Raw genomic sequence first — 19,708 nt, forward strand, 5'->3', positions numbered from 1 at the left:
AACTTCACTGCTCTAGAATGATTTAGAAAGACACAGCCAGGTGGAGGGAGGTGCCTATTCCAGAAAGCGCTCCCTACTACGACTTTGCTAGAATGGCATTCCAGAGCCTCTTTTCCAACAAGCATTCAGATCAGCTGAGGGAATTACAGACCTAGCACACTCTTCATGGAGCACAGATGGGAAAAGGAGGGCCTTTCTGTTCGCTACCCAATCATTTTCAAAGAAAGGTCAGAGCAAACAAAAAGATAATTTAGATCTCTCAAGTAAACCCCTTCAATTGCTAACTCTGCTACCAACTTGCTGTCTGACCTTGAGGAGGGAGGTCATCACTTCTCTGGGCTGCGGCAGCCTCATTTTTATTCCAATTCTAAAGTATTCACTGTCCCCGTATAGCAATCTAAACAAAGGGTAACAAAAAATCATGATTAGGCATGCCCAGTCTTACTCTCAAACACCAATTTTTTGAGAATTAAGTATTAATTCCACCCCACATGATACCCTGCCATTAAAACTTGAGAATATCAAAACTATTTCCTTCTAAATGGAGGGCATTCTTCCAAGTCATCTCTTTAACCCTCTGCATGTTATAATAAAGTGACCATGATAATTCTAGAAGGAAGGGTAACATAAATTAAAACAATAGAAGTACTACAATTAAATATCCTAGTATATTTATTAGGTCCAATTTTGAACTATTCATTTATCTGCTCCAAAGGAAAACCTTTCCCATAAAAAGTAGAAATCCCCCTCAGGATTGTTTTACGGTGGAAACCTAGAGGAGAAAAATAATACATTATATTGTTTCTTCAAATTTCAGCTAAGCGTCACTGTATTCCTTCACTCTGGCATTTGTCAGAATCAATACAGAAACCAATACGCAGCAACGTGTTGCAAATTTTCCTAAATAGGACTTTGGGCACCAATTCAGGGAGCCAATACCTTAAAAAGATGGGCCATGGCACATGAAGACCATAAAAAGAAATGACTCATCTCTTGGGACATTTTTCCAAAATGAAGTCAGCATATAGAAAGAATGAACTCTTAATCTCATGATGATTTATCTCACAAGTAAATTTTCCTGAGGTTCATTAAAAAATTGACCAACATTTGAAATGGGGGATCTACTGCCAAGCTCCCTGACTCCCATGCCCAAAACATGATGTCCTTTTAGGAACACAATAGGGCACTATATCTCAAGGAAAGTCTTTTTTCCTTTTTTTTTTTAATCCCCAAAGCATTAGGAAAAGGAGTGCGTGCATAGGGAACTTTAGTTTCAAATGCATTTTCCCATACTTTGCTTAAATTGATATTTATAGTAATCCTGTAAGGAAGTTACTAATCCCTCTGGTTCTCATTGTCTCCTTTGATAGATAAGAAAAAGCAAATAGCTTAAGATGATACAGTAAACAAGTATTAAGATTAGACTAGAAGTTTGGACCTATTTTAGCCACAAAAAAATTTGTGTCGCCTTGGAAACAAATACTGTGTCCAAATGGCTTACTAACGCCCTAGTTATCATATTCAACAAAAATGTTGCATGTGACTGCTATATACTAGACCTTTTCCAGGACTAGACTCAGCAATGCAATGCTCTGACCTTACTTCTTTAAACTTAAATAACCCCGAGATCAAGAAACATATGATGTGTAGTAGGCATGAATATAATACTTAAATTCAGTCCCGCTCTGGCTTTAGAAAATTAAACCTAGCCTCAATTAAACTGAAAAATAAAAATAATAAAGATTTATTTGAGAAAAACTTGGTTTCTGAAAAAACAAAATTAAAACTGTGAAGCAGAATTAATAGTACTTACCTCTGAAATCTGGAAAAACAGAAAAGTGGGTAGGTAGAAATATGAATATAATCCTCAAGTTGGCAACCAATTACTATCTTTCTCTACTGGAGAAATAAAAGGACAGGAACCTGTACTGAAGCTGGAAGAGATTTCAATTAGCTGAGTAATTTTTGACAGTAATGTCACTAAACTAAACTAAGTTGTTACACAGCACAAAGCAAGGAGTGTATGTTTGGAGTTAGAGACCAGAGTTCAAATCCCAGCTCTGCTACTAAGTGAGTGACTTTGAACCAATTTTATAATCTCTCTACGCTTTAACTCTCTCACTGTAAAAGGGTGAGATTATCACTATCTCACCAAATCTTATGAAAATTAAATGAGCTACATATGTAAAGTCTAAGTACCTGGCACATAAACAAACATTCCATGAACAACAGCTTCTATCTGAAAAAGCAGGAAGGAGGCGGTGGGAAAGTTCATTAAGGGATAATGTATTGGTCAGAACAGGCTAGGTAATGCTGCAGAAACAACCACCATCAAAATCCCAGTGGCTTAACACAACTAAACTTAACTTCGTGCTCCCATAAAGCCAACTGAGGGTCTGAGTGAAGAGTCTATGTGCAACTCAGTATCCCAGGCTGCCTGGATTTCTACCTCAAATGTTCTTTCCCAATGCCACACACCAAGGCAGGAGAGCTCGGAGAAATGCATACCAGCTGTCCTGTGCTTCTGCCTGGGAGTGACCCAGTCACTTTGGCTCATTTTTTTTATCACCTAAAGCAAATCATACAGACCTTCCCAAATTCAAAAAGGTAGGAAAGTATAATCCTTTATTATGTCTAAGAAGGGAGAGAGAACCAGAAATATAGATCTTGATGTGAATAATGTTTACTTTGGTTAGGCTCTCAACATTTTTGTGAAGTCCTAGACTCCTGCCTGTGACACTCCATGTTAATGATACTAGCTTACAGTCACTGCTTGTATGTCCTATCACATATTTCAAACTTTTCCTCTGCAGAAAATGACCTAAGCTTTGCAAAAGACCTATCTGATTTGTGATTCAAACCCACTCAAGCAATCAAAGGACATAGATTTCCTTTTTAATCCCAAAACATTACACTACAGAAATAAAAATTGAAGTGCGCACACACACCAACTTTGTAGAAACACATCAAATAATTTTATTAAATTCCCTGTAAAACTGGAAGGGAAAAACTAGTGCAGCTGATCAGGAACAAATCTGCATCAAGTTCCTATTAACTGCATAAACTTAGACCACCAAGAGGAGGGAGAGAACAGGGTGTGTCATATGATTGGGGGATTTCAAATAAGCTTCAGCTAAATGAGCAGGTTCTTCAAAAAGCCCAGGAGGAGTTGGTGCCTGCATTTCGGAGGCATAAAAGAGAATATGGCAGAAGACGTGACTGCCGGCCAAAGCAGCACAAATAGGCAGTCAGCCACAACCACGTGGGCTACTCGGCGTTCTTTTCCTGGAGGCACACAGCAGCACTGGTGCCTTGGAAAGCTGCTGAGTGGGAACAAACAGGGACCACGAGTTGCGAGGGATTGTTCCTGTCAAGCTTCTCCAGGAACATTTCAGTTAGATCTGAAGTCTGAGAGTTCGCCCTGGGCATTTTATGTCACAAAGGCTAAGACAAACTCTCAAAAAAGGTTTCTCTGCCAGGCCTCAGGGTTTTGCCTAGAAGCAAAAATCTTGGTTTCTGAATCCAAATGCTGATCCAGACAAGCCTGCTGTGGCTGTCGCTGAACACCTCCAGAGACATTCAACTCTTTCCTTCCCACACCCCTGCCTGGACCCTTCCTTTCCTCAGTCTAAGAAATTAATTCACTTGTTGGTTCTTCCGTTTTCTTCTTCCCTTTCATTTTCCCTCTGCCCTTGCACAATCCTGGAATCCCTGTCTGTCTCCTTCAGATAACACTGCCCGGATTCTAACCAGGAAGGCTGGCTTCCGGCAGCAGGAGCAGAGCGTCTTTCACCTGCCCATCCTGATATCGGACAACGGTCAGCCAGTGCTGAGCAGCACGGGCACACTGACCATCCAGGTGTGCAGCTGTGACGACGGCGGCCACGTACTGTCCTGCAGCCCTGAGGCCTACCTGCTCCCCGTCAGCCTGAGCCGGGGGGCCCTCATCGCCATCCTGGCCTGCGTCTTTGTCCTTTTAGGTGAGTGAATGGCTCCTTTTTATTCTGTGGGGACCTGAAAGTGCTAACTTATATCTACCATTCGGCTATCCTAACACAGCTGCTCAGTCCTGGTTTTCCACACTGTGCTTATTGAAAAGGTGGGAGAGAAGGCTGGGAAAAAGTAAAAAAAACAAAAACAAAAACAAAAAAGGAGGCTATGGCCTTTGGCAACATCAAAGCACATATATTTATCAAGCATTTACTATGGGCCAGTGCACCCTTCTGGGTGCTGAGATTAAGAAGACAGACATGTCCCAGCCTTCACAGAGCTTATTTCAGAACTAAGTAAGCTTATCTTGACATCACAGAATCAAAATGACAATTTTGAACAAGATATGATGATCACCTCTTCTAATTCCTTCATTTCAGATAAGTAGTAGCTAACTCACAAAGAGGCAGCAACAAGCCCAAGGCCAAATGTCAGAGGCAGAGGCAGGACTGAAATGCAGGCAAGCCCTACACCGTACACTCCTGTGTCTGGGCAGTAAGGCCCTTCCCCTAAATGTTCATCCCCAGATTCTGGAGGTACGTAAGTGTTACAGAGAAGGGAAAAGGCACAGATTATCCTGAGGGGACAGGAGACAAGGGCAGGTGCCATTCTGCACAAGGGTAGTCAGGGCAGGCCTCACTGACAAGGAGACCTTTGAGCAAATACCTGAAAGAAGTGACACAGCTCTCTCGAAGAATAAGCTGTTTGTGGGCATTGGCCCCCCTCCCAAGCACTGTGGCCATCTCACAAGGGCCAGTAAACATTCTAAATCCTTGGATCCTTGGATTAGAGAGAATTGTTATGGTTTCTGGTCCCCGTCTGTATTGACAAATAAATAATCCTCGCAATTCCCTGAGTGTCCATAAGGTGGCACTGGGAGTCCTTGAGTGCCTAACAGACTAACCCGTAAGAGACGTTTGAAAAAAAACTTGCTCCTAGGAAGTATTTCCAGACTGGCTGTCCTTACTTCTGCCTTCGGAAAACATCTACGTTAAAAGTTCGTCCTGTCCATAAACAATAGAAGAAGCCATTGTTACAGTGAGGTTAATTTAAAGACACTGGCAGAGAGGCTCTCAAGTCAGAAAGAGGTGTGCAAGGGGCAATATATTTTGTGCCTCCTAAACTCATTATGTTATGAGTTTTGTAAGTCTTTTGACTTACACAGAAATAAGACAGTTTTCAAAAGCTAAACTGAGCAGAGGTCATAAAATCCCTAGTTTTAGGCACTCTGATTTTTAGGAGTGCACATCCCACATTAAGTATAATTCGTAAAACCAAGCAAGACTGAAGTTTTTTCAGCAAACTACTACATTTTGTGAAGAATTAAATAAATATTAATTTTGCCTTTACAAGACTATTTTTTACATGTCAAGCTTCCATCTAGTTCCTAGAAAATCTCATAGGCTCTACACACTGTGCCTATAGTACCTGAAGAATAAATACCCCTAGAACTGATTTCTCCCCTGAGGGGGAAGCCTTTCAGTTGAACAGGATCATTTTCCCCAAAATCTGATTTTCAGGGCATGATGCAACACTTTTTATCTAAGCCAGAATCCCTAAAATGTAAGACATGTAGCAATCCTGATTTTTCAAGAAATGGACCAGTTCTATAAACTGCCTAATTCTCCATCACCATCACAATTCTAAGCAGACACTCAAAGACTTTTCTGATTTTGCTTTCTAGCATTTTCTAAAATACCACCCTGACTGCTCTAGTGTCACCCTCTGTGAAGGTCTTCCCAGTTCCCTAGGAAGAATTAACTGGCTCTGCCTCTGTACCTCTCTGCAACACCTGTAACCCTATAGCAGCCCTTATCACTGCCTGACTTACATTAATCACCAGTGTCTCTAATCTACTTAAATTGCAAGCTTGTAAGAGCAGAAATGTCACACTCAACGCTGTTTCCCCATTGCTTAGCACAGTTCCTAAGACATATTTGACCTTAGTGACCACTTACCGAATCCCACAAGCACAGATGTTCACTTAGAATCCCATTTCTCCAACCTGCATCCATCCAAATCACATCCCAGTCTCCGATGCTGAGTTCAAGGCCCCGTTTCCTTAAAGCCCTAATAGGCCATTTGTCTGAAATCCCACTCCTGCAGCCTATGATTCATATTTCTGCACACAGAGAAAGTATATGAAAGGAAATATTTCTTATATATCAATTTTGTCACCCAAGCTATTCAGGAAAGTATTAGGTATTAACATCTCTAATTGCAATCTACAAAGAGTATTCTAGATTCAAATTTTAAAAATCATTATCATGAGTTTTTCAGCCAGTCCATAATCTTACTAGGCATACAACTGTACTCCATTTTTACCCCCCTTGGATAAACTGGGTTTTATTTTGCAGTGTTTTCAAGCTGTCACTGTTCACCATCTATAACAAACCACACCAGAAAAAAAATCAGTTAACAGTTTTAGCTGAAACTTCAACATACTTCCGGGAAAACATTTTCAGTCACAGAGATCAACAGCTCAGTGGGATTCTCTCTCTCTCTCTCTCCTTTAAACCCCAGTGAACACATCCTGGGAAAAAAACAATGGTTGGGATAAAATTTTATCCAAACCTGCAAGGGCACATCTAACAGTGTGGTGCTGCTTTGGTAACATGAATTATGTAAAATGTCACTCATGGCTCATTCCCTCCCTTCCATGAACATCCTGGGGCCCAGTCACAACCACCTCTAATGGAAGGGTTTTCTGAAAAATCTGAGTTTATTGGACAACTGTCGTCATTTATGCTCTCTCAATTTCTGGAGGAGGTATAACAATCAGAATTTGGTTATACTTAGCACAGGTGTTTATATATGCATATGCATTAATTATATTTACCCAGTAGAATCCTATCAAAATGTCAGAGTAAGAAAGCAGGACTCCATCTATTAGTAAGATTTCCACATTATAAGAGAAATTTTATATTCGTCCTCATATAGTCAGAAGACATGATCCGATCCTTAGCATGTACTCCACGGCAGGCCTTAGTGCTCTGTCCTTTGTTAGTGGAACTTTCCGGTGGGTGGCTGGGTACACACACACACACACACACACACACACACACACACACACACACTCTCAAAGCGGCAAGCTGATGCAGAGACATGATATGCGGCCTCTAAATAAACCACTTGGAAAAAAAACAGGGCTTCATTTGCCCGCACTCTCCATCTGACATGGCAGAAACAATGAGGCCGAGGCAGACCCTGTGGGTTCACATATCCAAATGCTGTCTCCGAGCTCCACTCAGAAAACTCCGCCCGCACCTGTGGTTAATAAGGAATGGTGACACTCGCGGCACACAAAACCGGGTCTCTTGGCTGAACATCTTGCCCTCCGTTTCTGGCAGTGCTCGTGCTGCTCATTCTGTCCATGAGGCGGCACCGGAAACAGCCGTACATCATCGACGACGAGGAGAACATTCACGAGAACATCGTCCGCTACGACGACGAGGGCGGCGGCGAGGAGGACACCGAGGCCTTTGACATCGCGGCCATGTGGAACCCCCGCGAGGCGCAGGCGGGAGGCGCCCCGAAGACGCGGCAGGACATGCTGCCCGAGATTGAAAGCCTCTCCCGCTACGTGCCTCAAACGTGTGCCGTCAGCAGCACCGTCCACAGCTACGTGCTAGCCAAGCTCTATGAGGCCGACATGGACCTGTGGGCGCCACCCTTCGACTCCCTGCAGACGTACATGTTCGAGGGAGACGGCTCGGTGGCCGGATCGCTGAGCTCCCTGCAGTCGGCCACGTCAGACTCAGAGCAGAGCTTCGACTTCCTGACGGACTGGGGGCCCCGCTTCCGGAAGCTGGCCGAGCTCTACGGGGCGTCGGAGGGGCCTGCGCCCCTGTGGTGACGGAAGCCGGGAGGCAGGCGTGTGTCCAAACCCAGACGTCCTGGGCGCAGGCTTCGCGGACGAGGCGCAGCCAATCACGTGAGCAATACCGCGCTGGAGAACGAGGAGGGGCAGAGCGGACGCAGAGAGCTCCCACTGGATCAGCTTTACTTGGTTAGATTATAGTAGGTAAGAAAAAAAACACAGGAAGAGGGGGCAGAAACTCCAATTACCTCTTTTTCTTTTTAATGTTTGTGACACCGTATTCAAAGGCTTGGGATCCAAGGTTAATTTATGGCAAGTTTGGCCTTTCTTTGCCATTCACCAAGTCCTTTGTCACTTTACCATCGCAAAGAGGCGTGGTCTTAAGTACGGGCGTGGCGATTGACAGTTCGACTCACATCCTTTTCTGTTTGTTTAATCTTAACTTTGTTTTACATTTAGTAAGAGTTTTCTGGCCCATCAAGTCACACAAACCAACCCACACAAAATTAAAATGATGAAAATTTGTTAACTCGGGGAGATTAACCTACTTGTTCTGGGATGGATGGCATTTGTTTTAACCCTTTTGAGACGAGGTTAAGGCGAACAGGCCTTGCATGGGGGATGGGTGGGGAATGGGAGAAAGAAGAGGCATTAACTGTGCCCAAGTTTAATGGCCGAACCAAGAGTTGGCGTTACAAAGAATCCAGCTCCGTCAAGTTAGAGTGCGCCTGTCCTCTCAGCTCTTACTGTACCCCTGCAAAACTGTTCAGAACGAAACCAGAAAATCTGCCTCTTCTGCACTGTAGATGTCTCTTCCATGTGCCAAATGTGAAGATTAGATGCTATAAATGAAAGCCAAATAAAAAGAAGTATCTGATAAAAGCATGGGTTAGAGGGCTTTCCTAATCTGTGTGAGGTCAATCCAAGGGATGTTTACATACTGTAGATAACCTACTTGAACAAAAATCAGTATTATAGAGAATAAATGGATGTAAGAAAATTACATGTATAAGTTTTGTATATTTGTTAATAATTTTGGTAATAAATATGTACTGCATCTCAGTACCTTAGCACTTCTTTTAATAAAAGTTAAATAGAAGGGGAAGTCTACTGCACATTTGTTTAACTGCCAAGCAGGTAAAAGATGGCTTTGTGGTCCTGACTTAGCCTCAGGTTCTTGGGGTCGGGGCTGATTCCTAACACAAAGGCAACAGCAAAGCAGTATGAGGCTGTACCTTCTGTGTCATTCACTGAACAGGTGAACACCATCGTTCAAACTGTTAAGCCTTTCCTGAACACTCTTCATTCCCCCACCCCTGAAAAGAGCAAAGGACGTATTGGTAATAACACAACAGTGAATTTCACCCATGTTTTTCATTTTGTGAGAGTGTTTAACACACAGCCACCAAGGAGGAGGGCACTGTGCTTTCATCTCTGTTCTACTGGCAAATCAAATATGTACAAATATGTACCAAATATGTACAGATCAACACTGAATGAGCTCACAGAAGGCTGGAACTGTTATTTTACTCACCTTCCCTTTCCCCACAGTATCTAACATAGTCATTTGCATACAGTAGGTGCTTAAGAAGTGCGTGAGGGATACTTGAAAGGGATCGCTTTCTTTGGCATCCTATTACTAAAAGATGTTTTACACAATTGTCCTCACACTTGAGGACGAATTGTGAACAAAATAGTTTTCTGCATGACATGGTTATAGCAGTGGTTTTCCAGTATAATGTGTAGACTCACCTGGAACACCTGTTGAAACAATAGCTTGTTGGACCATCCCCCCCAGAGTTTCTAATTCAATTGATCTGAAGCAATTTGCATTTCCAACAAATTCCTGAGTGGGTGAGACTGATGGTGCTAGTCCAGGGACCGCACTTTGAGAACTTGCCTAGCCCTAACCCCCCATCCATAGAGTGGTGGTGTGAATCTCTTTTCCAGTACAAAGGACAGTTTGGCAGAAACATGTTGAGAAGGCAGCGAGGGGTGGGGGCCAGAAGAATGTGCTTTATGCTTTCTTACGTGTTTTACCAACAGCTAGGCAAACTCTTATCTTCAGCCTCAGCATACCAAACCCTTTCCTCCCAAGAAAGTTAGCTCTCACACATCTTCTTTGAGGGGCAGGTGTGATGTAAAAATAAATAAACTTAGCAAAGAAAAAAGAATGAACTTTTAGTCCAAACTAGGCTCTCTAACACACCAGTTATTTGAATGTGGGCAGGTTAACCCCTACAGCATTCTTCCTGGCCGTCGCTAGCCCTGAGGATTATTTTGTGACTATTTCACCTTGTGTGGTGTGTGTTTAAAACTGGGAACAGCTGTTATCCTAACCACAGGAGGTTATCATGCCCCACATCCTGCCAATGTGGTACCCATGGTACTAGGCATGAAGTGACTAAACAGAAACTCCTGGAGCTTCTTGTCCCTGGAAGGATGTTTCATGGTGTGATTCAGGAAGTGTGAGAGAAGCACAGAGCAGGAGATCCATTTCCACTCACACACTAAATGAAGGGACTCTTCCCTCCAAATGAGTTTTAATATTCCTTTTTCACTGACACTGATTACCACAAAATGTGGTCCCTCTGAAAACATTATCACCACCAGACAGAATACAGAAGTATGATCAGAGAAGGCGAGAATGCTGTAAAATCATTCAGCCATTTCTTTGTTAGCAGTTAAAGCAGTTAGCCTATAATTTACATGTTGGAGAGAAACAGAAGCACCTGTAGCAATCAAATTGATAAGACTGTCTAAAACTATTCTGGAAGAAGAACATGAGCAAAGATAATAATTAGCAATGAATTTTCTGAATCAAAAAAGTAGACTATCCCAGCATCGCAGAGAGCAAAGACAAAGGTGGAGTGTTTCACAGAAGAAAGAATCTATAGATCCTGAAAACAAAATTCAGACCAGCGAAAATCAGTGCTGGCACATTGATTATGGGTTATTACCAGTTCACTAGTGATCGGAACTAGACCTTGATGTCAGAATTCACAGTATATTCTTTTTAGTGGTGGGACTACATGAACATTTGTAAGTATACCTTAAAGTAATTCTTTCTGCAGATGAATTCATTCTCAAATCCATTTGTCACCTCAATTATAGAGTTAAAGAACTTTCAAGGTATTTTTATGTTAAGTATCTTGATTTAGGAGGCTTCTGCTATATTCTAAGGGTCACGATTCTGATAGACTGGACAAAACTAGATCAAGGAATCCTCTTTTCAAAATGATCTACTGATGTGGAAAAATGATCTACTGATGTGGACATATCTATTTCTTGTGATTCATGTTGTGCAAAACACAAAACTACTAATTGATAGTATGTGTGGTAAACAACAACATTAACCCAAAACACAGTTTTCTTCCATCCTTCTCCCAGGGACAGGAAGCTGACCTCCACATGTCTGGCCACATTCTTAGTTCTGTAAGGATTGTTGATGGCTGATGAGGGAGTTTCTTCCACTCCAGTGCTTTAGCTCCTGTGGCTAGCTTTCTGTGTACCTGTGATGACATGGGCAACTTCCCATACCAGAAAGCTTTACACCACTTCTCTGAAAGCCAGTAAAACTACCTATGAATCTTTACTAATTTTTCAGGAGGGCTGAATCCTAGTTTTCCTTTTATCATTTCCAATTCTTCCCCTTCCTTCTCACCTGTTTTGTTATCATTGTTGAATAGACACTCCAGACTTAGTGATATAAAAGGACAATGACTTTGCTCAGAGACTCTCGGGGTTGGATTCCAGAAAGGAAATATAAATGACACCTCTTATGTGTCAGAACCTTAGTTGGGGTGATTTATCAAAGGTTTGCTCACCTATATCTAGCAGTTGGTGCTGGCTATTAAATAAGACGTCACATGGAGCTGTCAGCAAGACCTCCACACGGCTGCTTGGGCCCCCTCCCTTCATGGGAGCTGGGTTCAAAGCGGAAACATAGTAAGAAAACCAGGCAGGAGCTGAATCACCCTTTATGACTTCAGAAGTCACACAGCATTACTTCCACTGTTATCACAAGCCTCCCATAGTGAAGATGAGGAAACTTAGACTTCCCCTCTTAATGGGAAGAGTGTCAGAGCTACATTGTAAGAAGAAATAATGTGACCACTGCTGGAAAATTGGCCACATCAGCTTTCCTTTTCTTCTGTGCTGCCTCCTCCCAATATTCCAGGATTCCCTTTGGGTTCCATTCACCATTTCCTTTCTCTCTTCCATTCCTCCTCTTCTCTGTAGAATACATTCTTGTTCTTTAGTTATATTCTTCTTTTCTGAAATTCAGTTTATCCCTACCATATAGTACTTTCAGAAGTAAATGAGTATTACATGAGAACACCTAATATCTAACACATACCAAGCATATATTTTTATTGAGCACAACATACAAGAAACCAAACCTATTTAAAGAATACAATTTAGTAAGTTTCAACATATTATATACCCGTGAAGCCTACACCACAATCAAGATAGTGAATGTCACCCCCAAGTTTTCTTGTACCCCTTTGTAATACCTCCTTTCCATCCTTGCCTGACCCCCGCCACCAACTCTAAGCAACCACTGATGCACTTACTATAGATTCGTTTGCATTTTCTAGAGTTTTATATAAATGGAATCATGCAGTATGTACCTTTTTTGTGGGGAGTAGGGGATATCTGGCTTCCTTCTTTCAGCGTTATTTTGAGATTCACCCATGTCATTGTGTGTATCAACAGTTCATTGCTTTGTTGCCAAGTTGTATTCTGTTGCACAGACATATCACACCTCATTTATTCATTCATTTACCTATTGGTCTTCTCAGGCTGCCGTAACAAAACGCCATGGACTGGGTAGCTTAACCAACAGAAACGTACCTTCTCACAGTTCTGGAGGTTGAAGTACAAGATCGGGGTGCCGGCATGGATGGTCCTGATGAGGCCTCTCCTCCCGGTTCACAGAGTGCTACCTCCTCATTGTGTCCTCATGTAGAGGAGAGAGCAAGTGAGCTCTCTGGTGTCTCTTCCTATCAGGATACTAATCCTGTCAGATTAGCGCCCCACTCTAACGACCTCAACTTAACCTTTATTACCTCCCCACTCCAAACATAGTCACATTAAGGGTCAGGGCTTCAACATATGAATTTGATGGAGACAGAATTCAGTCCATACCAGTTCATATGTTGATGGCCATTTGAGCTGTTTTCAGCTTTTGACTATTACCAGTTAAGCTGCTGTGAACATTTGTGTATAAGTCTTTGTATGGACATATATTTTCATTTCTCTTGGGTAAATACTTAGGAGTTGAATGGATGGAATCATATGGTAGATATATGTGGAGGATTTTTTTCTAACAGTCAAACTGTTTTCCAACGTCTGTTTACCCTTTTGCATTCTTTTTTTTTTTTTGGTATCATTAATATACACTTATATGAACAACACTGTGGTTACTAGATTCCCCCCATTATCAAGTCCCCATCACATACCCCATTACAATCACTGTCCATCCACATAGTAAGATGCTATAGAATCACTACTTGTCTTCTCTGTGCTATACTGCCTTCCCTGTGCCCTCCCCACCACATTATGTGGGCTAATCGTAATGCCCCTATTTTCCCCTTATCCCTTTTGCATTCTTACAAGTGCATTAGAGTTCCATTTCCTCCATATCCTCACCAACACTTAGTATGGGCAGTTTTTCTCATTTTAGTCATTACCATAAGGTGTTAGAGTATCTCACTGTGGTTCTAATACCCTAGGGACTAATAATGTTGACCATCTTTTCATGCACTTTTTTGCTATTCATTTACCTTCTTTGGTGGAGTATCTAGATGCAATTGCCCATTTTTTAACTGGGTTGTTTTTTTCTTAATGTTGAGTTTTGATTATTTCCTTTTATTTTCTGAATACAAGTCCTTTATCAGGTATATGCTTTACAAAGATTTTCTCCCAGTCTGTGGCTTATCCTTTCATTCTCTTAACAATGCCTTCTGAAAGGCATGAGCTTTTTATTCTGATGGAATCCAACCCACCAATTTGTTCTTCAACAGGTTGTGCTTTTGGTGTCATTTCTAAGAAATCTTTGCCTACCCAAGGTTACAAAGATTTTCTTCCATGCTTTCTGCTAAAACTTTTATGGTTTTTACATTTAGGTCTACAATGCATTTTGAGTTTACTTTTGTAGATTGTTAGGTATGAATTAAAGCTCTTTTTTCCTTTTCTTTTTTCTTCTTTTTTTGGCATATGTATATCCAATCGTTTTAGCTCCCTTTATTGAAAAAGACTATCCTTTTTTTCCCTGCATTGTCCTAAGACTTGTCAGTTGAGTTGTATCTGCCCAAAAGATATGTTCAAATCCTAACCACCCAATACATGAATGTGACTTTACTTGGAAATAATTGGGCCTTTGTTTACGGATATAGTCAAGCTGAGAAGTCATACTATATATTATGGTGGCCCCAAATCCACTGGCTGGAGCCTTTATAAGAAGGAAATTTGGACACAGGGACAGACACAGGGAGGAACTTCCATGTGACAACTGAGGCAGACAATGGAATGATGGAGCTCCAAGCCAAGGAGCACTGAGGCCTGCCCACAGCCACCAGGAGCTCAAAGACAGGCCTGGCAGGAACTTGCCTTCAGACCCTCCAGAAGGAACCACCCCTGCCCACACCTTGATTTCAGACTTCCAGCCTCCAGAACCATGAGACACTAAGTTTCTATTATTTTAACCGCCCCCCCCATTTGTGGTAATGTGTCGTGGCTGCCCTGGAAATCAATATAAACCTTATACAGTGTATTTTTTAAAGACCCATTTTAACATAAAAATAAGTAGGAATCCTTCATGTGTCTCCATCACTTTGGCTGGATCTATGACACATACACCAGTTCACTTATTAATTACTTAATTAGTGTGTTCATTTGTGGGATGTTTTTTACTTTAGCACAGCCAGCGCACGTGTTTCGAGGAGGGAGAGGCCTCTGGAGACGCCCCGTGGTCCTGCAGCGCACAGGCAGTCCGACCTCTTCCCCAGCCCACTCGCAGCATCTGAGCAGCATTCAGGGCTCCAGGCAGGGGTGAGGAAAGAATGAATCACTGGACACTTGCATTCATATGACCCCACAGACACAGGTGGTGCACAGAGGTTGCCAAGAACAGAGAGAGGCACATGCTTGCTGAATGCAGTAGGAGCCCACTGGTCCTCAGGCACCACCGCAGAAGGACAGGAGTCAGAGGGGTGCTCGACGCTCTGCGGCAATGTGGAGCATATGTTGCATGCTGTGAATGCCCCCGGAACGTGACCCCTTTGGCAAGGGCTGCACTTCAGAGAGACAAAATTAACCTTCAAAGAGCAGGCGGCATGGTTTCCTTCTGTCTCCTGCACTTGGCTTTTCCCCACAGCCCCAGGAACCTGATGCTGTTCTCTGCGTTTCCCTGCCAGGCCCGTATGTAGTGCGATTCCCTCATCCTAACTGCTATGCTTCTCCAGCCTGCTGACGGGCACTGTCTGACCTGGTGTTTGCCTCCGGGATCAGCCTCATCGACCTCAAATTGTTACATTTGCCAATGACTTCTTGGGACTGACTTTTGGACTGTGTGATGGTTGGTGCCAAATGAGATTCTCAAATGAGCAGCATTACCTGAGGAAAAATATTAATTACATCCAGGAGGGGACACAGGGCCTTATGAGCATGCTCCAGGCCGGCCTCACTGCTGCTGAGCTGCAAAGTCTAGGAAACAGAAGAGAGAAGGGAACTGCCAGCTATTGAGCACCTACTGTATGCAGACACTGCCAGGGGCTTTCACACAGGGAAGCCTAAGCCGAGCACAGACCACAGACCTAAAACCAGAAAAGGCCATAGAGCTGTGTGTAAAATGTAAAATACTCACCTTGGATGTTGAAGCCATTGGTTCCACCAGCAATTATAATGGACATGAGCTCTGCACACATTCTCAACCACTGCCTGTTGATACCCTTTTACACCTGAAGTCCTGGAGGATTGAAGGCTGGCCTCACAGTGGGCAGGGAAGCTGGGTGAGGGCAGCTGAGAAATAGTGAGTGATCATGCTTTCCATGTTCCAGTCTCATGTGCTTTCCTGAAAGTATGCTTTCACCACATCCGTGAGAATTAGAGAACAAAAATAAGCATCACTGGATGGGACGTCATTACCAGGGACTGATACAACCCAGGTTAATCTCTTATCAGAGCAGCAGGGAGCTGTTTCCTGAGGATACTGGGACACTGCCATAGTTACAGTGTGTCCCTTATCTACAAACTGGGTACAAATTCTCTGTAAGCTCAGTGCCACTCACCTCATCCAGACTCCCACATGGGTCTAAGCATATGCCATATGCCCCTAGGCACACTGGGCAAACAGGTTATTCATGAGACTTGGCAGAGAAGTCTTTATGGGGGTTTACAGTCACAGCCTGCATGACAGTACCTGCCGTGGCCATGGGCAGGTAAAGTGAACAATAATACATCCAACCTGGAAGGCCAAGTCCCGTATTTCTAATTATTAGGCGCACCATCACTAGAAGCGTCTCTGTAGCCTGGTTTCCCACCAGGAAGGTAGACTGTTACCCAGGGTGGCTCTTTCCTTGTCAACGTTAAACAGCACAAGTGGAGCCTCGTCTGGTGCAATCCCTTTATTCTGAAGGTAAAACAGCAAGGTTTTTTCTTAACATGGGAGATGAGTGCTTATTCTCTTTTCATTTCAGTGTCACCCTCACTGTGAGTTCACTGGTAAATCTTGAGGCTGCGTTAAAATATAACTTACTTACGGATCATCCTTTCTCATCACCTAAATCCATCCATCTGCCTCTTGACTAAACACTTCCCTCTGAGGGAAAAGAGAATGATGGCACCCTCCCATTTTATCTCAAAGAGAAAAAAACAAAAAGGAAATTTGAGGTTGCAGAAATAGGAACTCACAGGGCAGAAGAAGTCCCTATAGGCTCCCTCTAGGCAAACACAGACGACACCCAAAAATGCTAATGCAGGAGAAGCATGATCATGTAAATGAGCGTCACATTAATTGTATTACTTGATCATCCTTGGCCAAGTTTTCTAATAAGGTCTAAATGGATAAACTAGATAAATAGCCAGCCTAAGTAGATAGGTTCTTTTTATATCCTTTAGATTAACTAGCACACTTGGGGGCCTAAATTATTGGATACTTAATCATAAGACTATTCAACAGATGACCATATATCCTTTGTTCTCCTGTCCCAAGTTTTTGCTTATAAATGGCATGATTACCCATGGTGGTGTCCTAAGAGTTTGCTCAGCAGTGTATTCAGTTGTTTGGTCAATGTTAGACACTATGGGGAAGAATTCTCCCTCTCCAGGCTGAAAGAACAGGGATGTCAATGTGTAGTAACTGTGCAGGTGGAGAAATCTGCATTCATAAGGGCTGTTCACAAATACTCCAGCTCTCCTCTTCCAGGCACACAGTAGGCCTGCACTGCTCCACCCTTTATAGTTGGAGCTGGTGATGTGACTGCACAGAGCTAGTGAAACATGAGCAGGAGTCTTAAAGGCCAATGTAGGATTTGCCACATTCCCTGCCTGCTGCTACAGTGATCTTCAAAGTCTATGCCCAGATGGAGCCTCTGTCTGCTTAGGTGTCCAAGAGACTCCATGAGTAGGATCTCCCGCCAGCCTGTAGTCTGAGATAGAAATGAGAGCTGTCCCACAACAAAGACATGAACTTTTGTAGTATTAAGCCACTGAGATCTTGGAGTTACTTAGTACTGTGGTGTAAGTTAGCCTATCCTAATATAGCAGCAACAAGTATTGCTAACTGCTGTTAAGAGAGGAACTAACCAACTGGTGTGACTGGTACGACTGATTGCTCATCAAAAGTGCGTGTTCCCCAGGTGTTCTTTCCCATGAGTAAGAATGGATTTCACCAACCAATTTGCCTTCTTCCATTTCTCAAAATTTACAACACACGTTTTTGAGATTAAAGACATAAAACAGAACTGCACCCAGAGATGCCCAGGCATGGGGGAATGTGGCCATGTGACACGGACACAGACTGGAACTGTGCCAGGGCACACCAAGGATTGCTGGTGACCACCAGAAGCTGGCTGAGAGGCAGGAACAGATACTCCCTGTGAGGCCCCAAGGAGGAGGTGACCTCGCCACGGTGATGGAGGACGTGTGGCCTCAGAATGCTGGAATAGATCACTGATGTTTTATGCTCCTGGGTTTGGGGCACTTTGTTACAGCAGCACAAGGGGACTAATACAGTGACTAATTGTATAGTCCACCACTCCTTAGCCCGCCCGGCATTTTTATGATATCTTTACAATGGTCTGTGCATTTCTGTATTTTAAACCTCAATGCTTTCCAGGCCTCTTCCCCAGTGGAGTAAAATAGAGTATGAGGACCAAATGTTTCTTTCGCCAAATAAGCCTCATCGAGATCAGAAGCAATGTCTTCTTTGTCTTTTAATCCCTCCTCTAACACCGTCTCAGAACCTAGCACAGCAGGCCTCCAAAATATTTGTTTAGAAAATTACAGAACAAACATTGCCATTATTCCTATTCTTCTGCACCACTCTAAACAGTGATTCAGGACAATTGAATTACTAAGGTTGTTAGTGTTGGCTCACTTCACAGCCAGTTACCAAACAATACACTGAGTCACTCTGGTAGCCAATCTAAATCAGCCCATCCATACATGGGTGCCAACCCTTCCATGGTCCACCAGTGCCGTTCCCATCAATGATTACATCTGGTCAAGCCAAGGAACAGCCAATCACCAGAGCCGGGCTTGGCGTATTGGAAGTAAAAGAGTATCATTAATCACTGAGGCCAGAACATGACAACCTAACACTTAAGAGGCAAAAGTAAAAGTTAACCTGAAAAAGTGAGGCTCCATGAAAATATAGCCCTACCGTCAATGGTTGTGTACACACACTGTATCCCTCAACAGGATTTCTGTTTATTCATTTGTTATTTGTTTTAATGAGTTGGCTCACAGGTAACATATCTGCTGGCTTCCATATACGCTTGCATTTCTTTCCAAGCATAAGGCAAAGCCAGTTTTCTCATTTGGACTTGGGAAGGAGTCCTAATTACCTTAAGAACCACCACATTTCAATCTCATGAGGACTGAGTTTCACTGTGTTGAAATGCAACCAACACACAGATTTCTGTGTCACACGTAGAGAAAGCCAACAGGTCTTCCAAACTACTTAATGCCTGGGATGCACTCCAGGCAACTTCATCACTTGAAATCATATCCCTAATAGGCAAACAAATGGCCCTTGAAGCATCCCTTTTACCATTAATCTTCCCCATTTGTGGTATTTGGGATGTTTTAATTAGTTTGGCTGTTTGATCAGTTTAAGTATCTCAAGGCATCTGCTGGCATCCCACAGGTCTCAGGAGGACAGCCCCTTCCCTAGAGGTGGCTAGGAAATCTATATTCACTTTCAAAGTTCTATGGCTTTCTGAGACAAGCAGTTCATCTTTTTCTTTCCTTTCCACCCCTGATCATTAACTGTTTAAGGGCTTAGCTAGTTCTCGGTACCCTAATCCACAGTAAATCTGAAACAAGGGAAAATCAGCTGAAGGCTAGACTGTGGCCATTCCTGTGCGTGTATCAGCAATGGACTGGCCACAAAGTAGCAGGCGATCCATGCTGGGTTCCAGAAAAGGCCCCAAACGTCTCAGCATTTCCCCCACAGATCCTCCATGCAATGCAAAGTACCTGAGGGAGATAAAACCCTTTTATGAAGACACTTTTCCCACTACAGCATTGGTCAGAGCCCTGGAGTGACAACCTTTTTTGTAAAGTCAGGAAGAAAAGGGCTCTGGTGGTACCTGGGTAGGCACAGAACCCAGAGCTAGAGGGGCATCCAGAAAGAGTAGAAGGCAGAGTCCTCTCCTCTGAGCAGACACA

At 43.1% G+C, this 19,708-nt stretch overlaps 1 protein-coding gene and 1 long non-coding RNA gene across 3 annotated transcripts in view; one reads left to right on the top strand and one right to left on the bottom strand.

The window, feature by feature from the left end:
- The window catches only part of CDH20 (cadherin 20), a 188,159-nt gene extending 179,167 nt beyond the window's left edge, over positions 1 to 8,992 (top strand). For both annotated transcript variants that reach the window (XM_036876692.2, XM_036876693.2), the window contains exons 11-12: positions 3,729 to 3,980; positions 7,341 to 8,992. In XM_036876692.2, coding sequence (XP_036732587.2) covers positions 3,729 to 3,980; positions 7,341 to 7,846 — 758 coding nt within the window. In that variant the 3' untranslated portion in view covers positions 7,847 to 8,992. The remainder of the gene's footprint in view (positions 1 to 3,728; positions 3,981 to 7,340) is intronic.
- Positions 1 to 19,708, bottom strand: part of LOC130684156 (uncharacterized) — an 86,027-nt gene that overhangs the window by 31,245 nt on the left and 35,074 nt on the right. The window lies entirely within an intron of this gene.

The sequence above is a fragment of the Manis pentadactyla genome, chromosome 6 (genome assembly GCF_030020395.1).
Source record: "Manis pentadactyla isolate mManPen7 chromosome 6, mManPen7.hap1, whole genome shotgun sequence".
Lineage (NCBI taxonomy): Eukaryota > Metazoa > Chordata > Mammalia > Pholidota > Manidae > Manis > Manis pentadactyla.